Source organism: Lolium perenne, chromosome 5 (assembly GCF_019359855.2).
Source record: "Lolium perenne isolate Kyuss_39 chromosome 5, Kyuss_2.0, whole genome shotgun sequence".
Lineage (NCBI taxonomy): Eukaryota > Viridiplantae > Streptophyta > Magnoliopsida > Poales > Poaceae > Lolium > Lolium perenne.
In genome coordinates, this window is record NC_067248.2 from 187,248,996 (window position 1) to 187,260,223 (window position 11,228).

At 49.5% G+C, this 11,228-nt stretch overlaps 1 protein-coding gene across 1 annotated transcript; it reads left to right on the plus strand.

Annotated features, from left to right (window-relative positions):
- Window positions 1-513: 513 nt before the first annotated feature.
- LOC139831692 (uncharacterized) lies at window positions 514-5,899 on the plus strand. Its single transcript, XM_071821013.1, has 7 exons — window positions 514-1,301; window positions 1,383-1,504; window positions 2,249-2,478; window positions 2,581-2,772; window positions 2,953-3,251; window positions 3,372-3,569; window positions 5,887-5,899. The coding sequence occupies exons 1-7, from the start codon at window positions 514-516 to the stop codon at window positions 5,897-5,899; spliced, it is 1,842 nt and encodes a 613-aa protein (XP_071677114.1).
- Window positions 5,900-11,228: the final 5,329 nt, after the last annotated feature.

An 11,228-nucleotide genomic window follows, 5' to 3' on the forward strand; every position in this document is an offset into this window, starting at 1 on the left:
AAGCCACTCCAACTTGTAGAGGGTACTAAAAACCACAATTCTCTTTCCCTCCTCCATTTTCCCTCTTGCATGGTCCATTGCTTTCTCTCCACCACCCCATCCTCTTGCTCCACCATGATTGGTAGATTTGTGAGAGGTTGAGTACTATTGGATGCATGTTTTGTATGTATGGATGTTTTGTAGGTGAAGATTATCGCGCTCCCGGACGGTTTGCGATGGCGAGACGATGATGTTTATACTTGTTGAGCTTTGTGTTGCGGTTGAATGTTTGCTTGCGAAGAAGCTTATTTGTGTTGTTGGTGTTGTTGGTTTGTGCCGGCGTGTGGTGCATGGATGTTTGCCGAAATGTTGATTCATTTCCATTTCGGCAAATTTTTGCACTAGCCATATGTCCTACTTTTAGGATAGGTCATGCCGAAATTTTCCGGCGATCATGCATGCATGTGTGTTTGTGCATGATGTGTGTGGTTCTAATTAACTCTCTTTTGCTCTATGTATGACGCGCAGTGAACCATGGTCGTCCATATGAGGGAAGGCCAAGTGGTTAGATACAAGGTGAATGCGAAGGCCGACATGGTTAGGAACAACATGACCCTGATAAGATGTCCGTGTCGAAAATGCGGACTCCGGCAGTGGATCGACCCTGATTCTGGACAACTGGAGGAACACCTGCTCAGGCGCGGTTTCATGCTCGGCTTCAATGAGGAGCCGGCGGCAAATGTTGGTCATGAAGAAGAGGATGACATCGGGCGAGAAGACGAAGAGTCTCCCGAACATGGTGTTCATCATGAGGCCGATGAAGGAGATGATGATGCCGGAGCAGATGGTGGTGGAGAAGCCGAGAGCACGCAGACGCCGCTAACGTCGGCCTTGCGGGACCCTCATGTTCAAGAGCTGCTCCTGAAGGACACGGGCAACGCCAAACCTGAAGCCAAGCTGGCGCAAATGGAGGTAGACGGGATGACTCCATTGTATCCAGGGTGTCGGCCCGAGGATACACGCTTGAGTGTAACGCTCGAGTGTCTGGAGATGAAGGCGGAACACAAATGGACCGACAGCAGCTTCAGCGATAACATGAAATCCTGGCATGCTCGTCTTCCCAAGGACAACACATTGCCAACAAGTATCGACGAGGCCAAGAAAATAGTTTGCCCACTCAACCTCCCGCACGTAAAGTACCACGCATGCATCAATGATTGTGCACTTTTCCGGGATGAGTACAAGGACATAACCACATGTCCAGTGTGCGGGCACGGACGGTACAAGAGAGGGAACAAGAAAGTTCCTCTGAAAGTTGTCTGGTACTTTCCTATCACTCCCCGTCTGCAGCGGTATTTCGTAGATCCTAAGGAAGCAAAGCTCATGCAATGGCACGCGGAAAGGGAGAAGCCCACAGATGATCCGGAGAAGGGCAAGATCCTGACACACCCTGCAGACGCTAGCCAGTGGAATGCGTTGGACATTGAGTTCGCAGATGAGTTCGGGAGCGAACCGAGGAACGTTCGTTTGGGCATGAGCACCGACGGACTCAATCCCTTTGGAAACCAGAGTAGCACGCATAGCACCTGGCCCATGTTTGTATGGCCATACAACCTCCCCCCCTGGCTGTGCACAAAGCAGCGGTACGTACACATGAGTATTCTTATTCAGGGGCCGAAACAACCGGGTGTGGACATGCATCTGTATCTCAGTCTGTTGAAAGAGGAGTTAGCCACGCTGTGGGAGACGCCGGCCCGTACTTGGGACGCGTACAAAAGAGATTATTTCCCTCTCAGAGCCGCATTGCTAACGACAGTGCAGGACTATCCTGGTTACGCATATGTAGCGTGCCAAGTGAACCACGGATTCAACGCATGTGTCAAGTGCATGGATAAGACCCCGCATCTGCAGCTGCCGAAGGTGCCCGGGTCTTCTAAAACTGTGTTCCAAGGGACTCGAATGTGGCTTCGCTTCGATCACCCGTGGAGAAAACGCAAGGATCTGTTCAATGGCGAAGAGGAGTTCGAAAGAGCCCCACGACCGAGGAGCGGCGAAGAAATATCCGAGCTTTTGGAAAATTGGGAAGATTGCCCCGCGCCGGGAAAGAAGCGACCGAGAGAATCGCCGTTGCTAGGCGTATGGAAAGCGAGGTCCGTTTTCTGGGACCTGCCGTACTGGAAGGTCCTCCACACGCCCCATAGCCTCGATGTCATGCACATCACGAAAAACGTTACCGAGAGCCTACTTGGCACTCTGATGAACATGCCAGAGAGGACCAAGGATGGCCCGAAAGCAAGAACCGACCTGAAATTGCTTGGCCTCAAGAAAGAACTTCAGTACCCCACCGATAGTGATGATGATGATGATGAACAGACGGAAATGACTCAGGGTCGCCACAAAAGGGCTAAGATAAATGAGGTGGTGGTGCTTAAACCTGCCTGCTTCACTCTGAGCGATGAGGAGCTCGAGAGGTTTTTCGAGTGCCTCCTAGGAGTCAAAGTTCCTCACGGTTACTCTGGGAAAATAAGCAGATATCTGGACGTAGCGAAGAAGAGGTTTAGCGGGATGAAGTCTCATGACTATCACGTGCTGATGACGCAGATACTTCCCGTTGCGATGCGAGGGATAATGGACGACCACGTCCGCGAGACGCTGTTTGGCCTCTGCAACTTCTTCGACGTCATCTCTAGGAAGTCCATCGGCGTTAAGCAGCTCAACAGGCTACAAGAAGAGATCGTCGAGATACTATGCGAGCTCGAGATTTACTTCCCGCCCGCGATCTTTGACATCATGGTGCATCTGCTTGTCCATGTAGTGGATGACATCATCCACCTCGGGCCGACATTCCTGCACAACATGATGCCATTCAAAAGGTTGAACGGTGTCATCAAAGGATTCGTTCACAACAGGGCCCGTCCAGATGGAAGCATAGCCAAGGGCTTTCTCACCTACGAGTGCATCTCCTTCTGCCAGAACTACCTAAGCACCGAGAACGAGGATGTCGGTCTGCCCACCAGGAAGCACGTCGGCAGGCTAGAAGGGTTTGGTCACCGCGAGGGCTACCGCGCAATGCATGTCGGCATCGCTGGTCGACGCGCCGACTTTGACAGGGCACACCGAGTCGCGCTACAACACATAGAATTGGTCAGCCCTTGGGTGGATAAGCACAAAAGCTTAATCGAGCAGGAGTTCATCGACCTAGGCCGGCCGAGGAAAACGGGAGACGTTACGAAAGAGCACAACTCCAGCTTCACGGGGTGGTTCAAGAAAAGGCTACTGGAAAGTCCCACACCGACGCCTTGTACTGAAGAGCAGAAACTCATATTCTCCCTGTCACAGGGACCCGGGCACAACGTAAGGACCTATCAGTCGTACGACATCAACGGCTATAGATTCTACACCGAGGAGAAGGACAAGAATAGCGAATATCAAAACTCAGGAGTAACTATGCTATCCTACACCGATGACAAGACTGATGTCAAGGAAAGATTCTACGGAAGGATCGAGGAGATTTGGGAACTCGACTATGTTGGAGAGACGATGCCGATGTTCCGTGTGAGATGGGCCAAGAGCGTCGAAAAAGATGGACTGTATTTCACCACCATGGTTATACCCGATGCCAAATCGAAGACCCCCTCCGCGAAAAATGAGCCGTGGGTGCTCGCTAGCCAAGTTGACCAATGCTTCTTCATTACCGACCCGTCAAAGCCCAGCCGTGTGGTCGTGAGGAGGGGCAAGAGGAGCATCATCGGAATGGAAGGAGACGCCGACAAGCAAGACATCGACAAGAACGGCGATCCGAAGATCGAAGAGGAATTTGACAAGTACTTCGACAAGCCTACTACTTATTCGAAAGTAAGAAGGAAGACCACCCTACCGGCTAAAGGTTGCCCGTACATGAGAAGAAATCTCAAGGTGGCCGGGCTAAAGTATTCAACAACGGCCGCGATGAAGAAGGGCAAGAACATTGTCAAGAAACGCTAGCTAGCCACCAATCGGAACCGAGAAGTTCATTGTGCCTTTTTTTTGTACTCTAATTCACACATATATGTACTTTGGCAAAAACACATGTGTGTACATGTGTGTGTATGACACAAGCACCATGCATGTGTGTGATGTGGTTTTTTTTTGTACTCTAATTCACACATATATGTACTTTGGCAAAAACACATGTGTGTACATGTGTGTGTATGACACAAGCACCATGCATGTGTGTGATGTGGTTTTTTTGTTTACTCTAATGCAGACATATATGTTCTTTGGCAAAAACACAAGTGTGTATATGTGTGTGATGTGATTTTTTTGAATTATCTATATTAGGAACATATAATGTAGGGGAGAAATAAATTTTATAAGGAAAATAACTTCTGTGGCGCACCAGACACGATATGCGCCACAGAAGTTTCACACTTAGCCATATTATGGGAAGCCAAAGGCTCCTCCATAGTTCCGTCGAAAAAACTTCTGTGGCACATATGCCGTCTAGTGCGCCACAGAAAGTTGAAATTCTGTGGCGCATATGGGGCTTGGTGCGCCACAGAAAGTTGAAATTCTGTGGCGCATATGGGGCTTGGTGCGCCACAGAATTTCAACACTTAGCCATATACCGCTTTCTCCTCGCGTCCCTGCTCACTTCTTCCCCAACACACCGCCCAACCCTAGCGCTGTCGCCCAACCGCCCGCCGCCCGCCGCCCGCGCCCGCCCGGAGGAGCAGGAGGAGCGCCGCCCGCTGCCCGCGCCCGCCCGGAGGAGCAGTAGGAGGAGCGCCGTCCGCGCCCGCGCCCTCGCCTCGTCGACGACCACCGCGCCTCCCCTAGTACGCTTCTCCCCTCCCCTCTCCCCTCCACGGTCCCCCTCTCCCCTCTCCCCTCCCCTCTCCCCCTCTATCTTGCGTGCATCATCTTGGATGTTGCAGCAACCAGAAGCTTGACCTCTTTCAGATGTTGCTTAAACTGATCTGTAATTTTGTAGTACTTGTTTCCGTGCATCAGTAACATTCAATTGTTTTCCCTTGTCATAATAGAAAGAGCCGAGCTGGTACAGTCTACTGTTAGTTGTTAATCTATCTAGTTGTTCACAAGTTAATGTCATGAAACAAGAACACTTCTCATGCTCCATGAGGTTAAAAAAACTAGGAAATTTTGTTATCAAAACCTGGAAGAACTTGAGAAATTTGGCAATCATCAAGGCCACATTTTGTTGGATTTTCGCTATACTGATGTATTAATGCAGTCTATTGTTTTTTATAATTTACTAGGAGTAGTTGTTCAGAAGTTCATGTCATGATCGACATTCGAAACACAAACACTCCTCATATAAATTTGGTAACACAAATCCTATGATCCAAAAGAATTTTACAGAGAAATGTACTTAGGATTCTCCCACGATCCTATGAAATTTCTACAATCACAAGGAGGCCCTTCAAAATTGTACGGTTGCTTAGATGTGTTTGCGAGTAGCCTGATCAAAAATATTCTGTGCAGTAAAGATCACATGTGCTGTTTGAACTTGTGCTCTGGTTAATCTGATAATGTACAGTAAATGTCACTTTACTACAAGTACCCCCGCTTTGATTCTTTCCAGTACTGTAGTAACTAGTCTCTAGTCCGATTAAAGTAACGTTATTCTTGCTCATTCTTGCTCACACCTGATGGTATAGCTGACTGTGGTCGCTGCCACCCGCAGATAAAACCCCCTACTGTTGTTGCTTGCCTCTTGTTCAGGTGGAGCTTGAGTTCTGATTTTTTTGTCACAATAAGAAGCAGGTATAGCATTGTGGCTATTGCTTGCCTGCTGCTGTTGTTGCTGCATGCTACTGGTGCTGCTGGCTGTTGCTTGCTTCTTGTTGTTGCTTGCTTGTTGCTGGTGCTGCATGCTGTTGTGAATTGTTATGTGAATTGTTGCAGGGATTTCAAATGAGCTGCCCATTTCTCCCGAAACGTTGATTCACTTCCGTTTCGGTTGAGAAATGGGGCTCCTATGTCCAAAAATTAGCAAAGGTCATGCCGAATTTTCCGGCCGACAATTGTACTAATAGATTTCTTCCTCTTGTTTATAGAAAGTGCAAACATGTCGGCCAATGACAACGTGGCCGGCACTTCTAAGGCCGCCATGAGCCTCGAAGAGGAAGCCAGAGCGGCGAACGTCGCGTTCTGGGAAGTCGGCCCCTCCCATCGACAAGAGGAGGAGGAGGTGGACTTGGCGGCGGAGGAAGTCGGACCTGACCTCCATATGACTGAAGCCGGGGAGGAGGAGGAGGAGTATGAACCCACCACCACCGACGGCGGCGACCACACGGGGGGTGACTCCACCGAGTGTGCCGACCACACGGAGGATGACGGCAGCGGCAACCCGGCTGCTAAGAAGAAGAAGAAGCCGCGGAAGGATCGGAAGCCGACGGTGCTCGCCAACATTACCAGCGAGATCACATTGGTCTCCGAAAGTGGGCAGCCCTTGGAGCCTATGGATGTTGCCGCTGGGTACGGCATGCAACTCGGGTGCATTGTCCGGGAAAGCATGTCGATCAACACGGTGAACCTCCGAGGTGAAGGCAAGGAGAAATTGGTCGAGCTCTGCCTTCGGAAGCTTCACCGATGGTACACGTTCCCGGCGCCATACAATACCTTGTCAACATCCAACCCGGTGAATAAATTGGCCATCACGAAGATGAGCAACGCCCTGAGCAGCTGGAAAAGCCGGGTGAAGGCTAAGATCGACAAAGGTGAAAGCTGGGAGACTATTAAGAAGGGTGAGCCGATGCTCGATGAAGCGGAGTTCACGATATTCAAGGCTCAGGTGGAAAGCGACGATGCCAAAGCATGGACAGAGTGGGGTAGGCAAATGCATGAGCTCAACTTAGGAGCACATCACCTTGGAAGCGGCGGTTATAGAGGAAAGATTCCCATTTGGGAAAAGGAGGACGAAGCCCTTGCACGTGCTGGGAAACCGAACCCATGGTTGAAAATGACCAACTTGCAGGTGAGGTACTTTGTACGGGCCCGCTACACTCTGGACAGGAAGACCATGGAATTCGTTACCGAGGATAAAGAAGTGAAGAAGTTTGAGGAAAAGCTGGTAAGGGAATTTACCCGCGCGGTCCATTGCTGCACATATTACATATATGAGGTGAAGGCAATGCCCTAAATATGTTCACCATATCCTTGTCTGCAGAACGAGCAGTTGGCGGCGGCCGATCGCCCCGAGGACGAATCATCATCCCAGGGCTCGACGGAGCCGTGGGACACGCCTTTCAACAGGGCGTTGAATTCCTACAAGAAGAGGCCATTGTCCGAGCCGCCGACGTCGGCTGGCCGTGTCTGCGGCTTTGGTACAAGCATGAAGTTTCGCGAGTACTACAAAGAGGACAACAAGAAGAGAAGGGAGAGGAGGAGCGATAAAGCCGAGGTGGAAGAGCTGAGGCAGAAGGTCTCCATGCTGGAGGCAAAACAGGCAACCTCGATGGATAAAGAAGAGGTAGACAAGCTGTTTGAGAAGAAGCTCCGCGATTTCCTACCCCCTCAGCTCATCGAGGGGATAGCTGCGTGGAATGCGGCCGGTCAGGTGGGGCAGATACAAGTGCCTAGCGTCGGGGGCAGCAACTCGACCTTCAACGTGTCGCCATCTCCAGATGTGGTTACCCCGCCGCCCACCATCGCCGCGGGGCAGCCGATGGAGTTGGATGAACCGGTGCCCCCTCCTGTCAAGGCTACCAAGGGGCAACCGGCGGTGGTGCTTCATAATGCACCCGAGCCGCAGAAGATTGATCTGCCGGCCGCCCCTGTCTCGACATTAGCAGAGCTCAACGCCATCACCAAGGTGGTTAACTAATTAGTTATTCCATGCCATCTCCTTCATGCGTTTTGATACCCGGCGATCTAATTAATGATGCCCAACATTCTCAGGACACTCCATGCGTGCTCCTTCATTGTGCGCCCGGCGGCAAGTTGAAGGATGTTGCCACGGGCATGATCATACAACCGAAGAGCACCACGTTGCACACCGTGGCTATGGACGCTAACGTCCTGAAGGTCACTTTGGGTCGGGTGTTGCCGGGGTGCGAAGACATGGACCCCCCAATACAACCCGAGGGAGCCGACGAGCGCCTGACACTTGAGAACTGCCATGGCTATACCATGGTATGGCCAAAGACCCAGATCCGTCTTGGGGGTCGCTCCACCGGTGACAAGGTATCAACTTGTCAATGCCTATGGATTGTAGGCTAGGGTTTAGTTGGAAGTAGAGGGTAAGTAGATCTCGAAGGTTTCAGCCGAAAAGTACTCGACGATTGTGAAGACTAGGGTTTGTAGACAATGATTCGATGATCTCTTCGTCCCTCGACTCCCCCTTTATATAGGAGGTGGAGCCGAGGGATTCGTGCTATACAAGTTACAGAGTTCGGGACGGTTTCTAACTCATCCCGCCAGATTACAAATAACACTTCCTACTACAACTCTTAACTTTCCTTAATATATCTTGGGCTCCCGAATCTTCTTATTCTTCGGGTAGTGGGCCTTCAGTAAACCCCGGGTACTATCTTCGGCAGGCCCATTTGGGATGCCTATGTCAGTAGCCCCCGAGATTTTGCTTGAATCGTAGAGTCAGGGAAAATCTCCACTGTTTATTTTTATTCGAAAGCTTTAACCTTTTTATACTTCTTCACATAAAATTCTATATTGTACAGGGATAATGGTAGTTGGGGCTAGTTCATCTGACGGATCAGGTACTAGTTAACTGCTCTAGTGGCAATCTGCAAAAACCTACTTCAAGATCACGTCCCTGGACATGATCTCGGGATACTGGTGTAAACTTCGACAGGTGCCGCTTAAGGTCTTACCATTCTGTCGAGTCCCAGTCAAATTTATCGGGTACCTAACGCGTCCGTTAGGATTTTTCTTCGTATCTGTTGATACGGATAAAAGTAGCAGAGCGCAGTCTTTGGCAATGCCACGCCCAGCAGAACGGATCTGGGGTCTTACCTTCGCAAATTTGCGGCATTCAGAAATTGATCGCAACTTTGGCGTTCTGAGAATATATTGTCGAGTGCTTTTCCGGCTGTTGGAATGGCACATTTTATCGAGTCAAATATGACTTATATTGCTCTCCCGATGGGAGTATATGTAGAGTTAATTATAACTCGAAATATACTCTCTTGCTTTTCTATCTTTTATTTTTGAACTTCATCGGGTACGCGAACAGCGTTCCCGATGGGAGTAGCCCCCGAGGCTACAGCCAAGGACTTGTGCTTGGTTGTAGGCTCCCGCAATTTCTATACTGCCATACTCGAAATTTTACTTTTTGTCGAAGTAGCCCCCGAGCATTTGGGCAAAAACCTGTATTTGATCAAAGGCTCCCGAAGTATTCAAATAACTCCTCCTGTCGCCAATCTTCTTTTATTTTCTTGTCGGCATGCTTCCCTTAATCAAATTTACTTCATCTCTGTTTAATAGTCGTGATTTTTCTGCCCTGTGGGTCCATTGCTTCTACCACGTTGACACGTCGTGCAAGTGGGGGACACACGTCCTCCGCTTTTCCTGGCGCACGTACGGTAACGCTTATCTCAGTAAAAATACCTTTTTACCCTTTTATCTAGAAGATTTGTTTGTCACCACACGATTTCTTCATCCAACGGTGCATTGCTTCACCCGATTCTTATATAAACCTTTCTTCAACCTCCGTTCACTCCCTCGCTTGCGCCGCACATCTGTTCCTCTTCGCAAAAGCTTCCCCTGCGCCCAACTCTCTCTGATCTTCCGCACTCACGAACATTGCTTTGCCCATTGCCGTTGATGCCACCGCGTACGCGACTCACTCGCCACAGCACTCCAGAATCCAAGATGGCCGCCGAAGATCTTGAGTGGGAGAGATCTAAAATCTCCAACCAGGACGTCAACACTCTGAAGAGGCTTGGCCTCATGAAGAAGGAAGATGCCATCCGCTTTCCCAGCGAAGAAAGCTACCCCAACCCTCCAATGGAGTATCGGGTTAGTTTCGTTGATCACCTCATCCGCGGCCTTTCGGCCCCAATTCACGATTTCCTCCGCGGCCTTCTTTTTGTTTACGGGATTCAACTGCACCAGTTGACCCCCAATTCCATCCTTCACATTTCCATTTTTATCACACTTTGCGAATGCTTCCTCGGAATCCCTCCTAATTGGGCTCTGTGGAAACGCATTTTCTGCCTCCGCCGCAATGGCTCCCACAACGCCACCTATAACATAGGCGGCGTTGTTATCTGTGTCCGAACTGATGTCGATTACTTTGACGTCAAATTTCCTGATTCTGTCCAAGGATGGCACAAAAGGTGGCTCTACATTCACGAAGAAAGCGCCAACTCTATTGAACACAACATATATCCTTTCGACGGAAGTGCCAAAATTCAGCGCCGCCGCTCCTGGGATGCCGAAGCTTCCGATGAAGAGAAAAAGGCGACAGAGGCACTCATGTCTCGTATTCATCAGCTTCAAAACACTCGAGGCAAAGAGCTGTCTGGTGTTCAAATCACTGCCTACTTTCTTAGGATTAGAGTGCAGCCTCTTCAGGCTCGCAAAAATCCCCTTTGGACGTATTCTGGTGAAAACGACGCCAATAGAATCTCCAGTGATCTTTCTGCAAAGGACTTGGAGAAATTGATTCGAAGAGTTTCCCGCCTGGCCAAGAAGGATCCTATTCCCTCCTCTTGTCGCGTGGAACCATACAGCTCCGCCAATCCTCTCCCCGAGGTATTTTGTCTTCTCGATTTTCTATCTTGTTCCGAATTTTCCCTGCATCTCATTGTATTGGTATCGCTCTAATTTTTCGTTTGTCGCTATTTTCTTACAGAACCATCCTACTATGACTTCCCTTCCTCCTCTTCCTGAGGATGGAGAAGTCGAAGAACAGGCTATCGTTGCCGAAGACATCCAAGGTTCTTCTATTCCTGAAAGTGAAGTCGCAGGTTCTCACAAATCTGCGGCTTCCCATGAAAAAGAAGTTGAATCTGAAGCCAGTGAGTCGACGCAATCCCTTCCTCCTGCTGTTTCCCCAAGGAACAAAAGGAAAAGGAATGATGCCGAGGATTCTGGTTCTTTATTGAGTACTATTTTGTATTTTTATTGACTCACGAGGTATTTTAATACCAAGGCAAGGCTTTTCTTTTTTGATGAACTATATTGAAATTCGTCGGAGCAGAGACTTTGAGCATGTCGATAAAGAAAAGGTTATATTGACACTATCTTTATTATATTGCAGCACCGTGAGCCCGCCTCACTAA

Bases quoted from the DNA above. Each gene is read 5' to 3' on its own strand.
- LOC139831692 (XM_071821013.1), top strand. From the start codon at position 514: ATGGTCGTCCATATGAGGGAAGGCCAAGTGGTTAGATACAAGGTGAAT. The intron at 1,302-1,382 runs GTACTTTCCTAT...GCACGCGGAAAG, and splicing joins GTTCCTCTGAAAGTTGTCTG to GGAGAAGCCCACAGATGATC. The intron at 2,479-2,580 runs GTTCCTCACGGT...CTGATGACGCAG, and splicing joins AGTGCCTCCTAGGAGTCAAA to ATACTTCCCGTTGCGATGCG.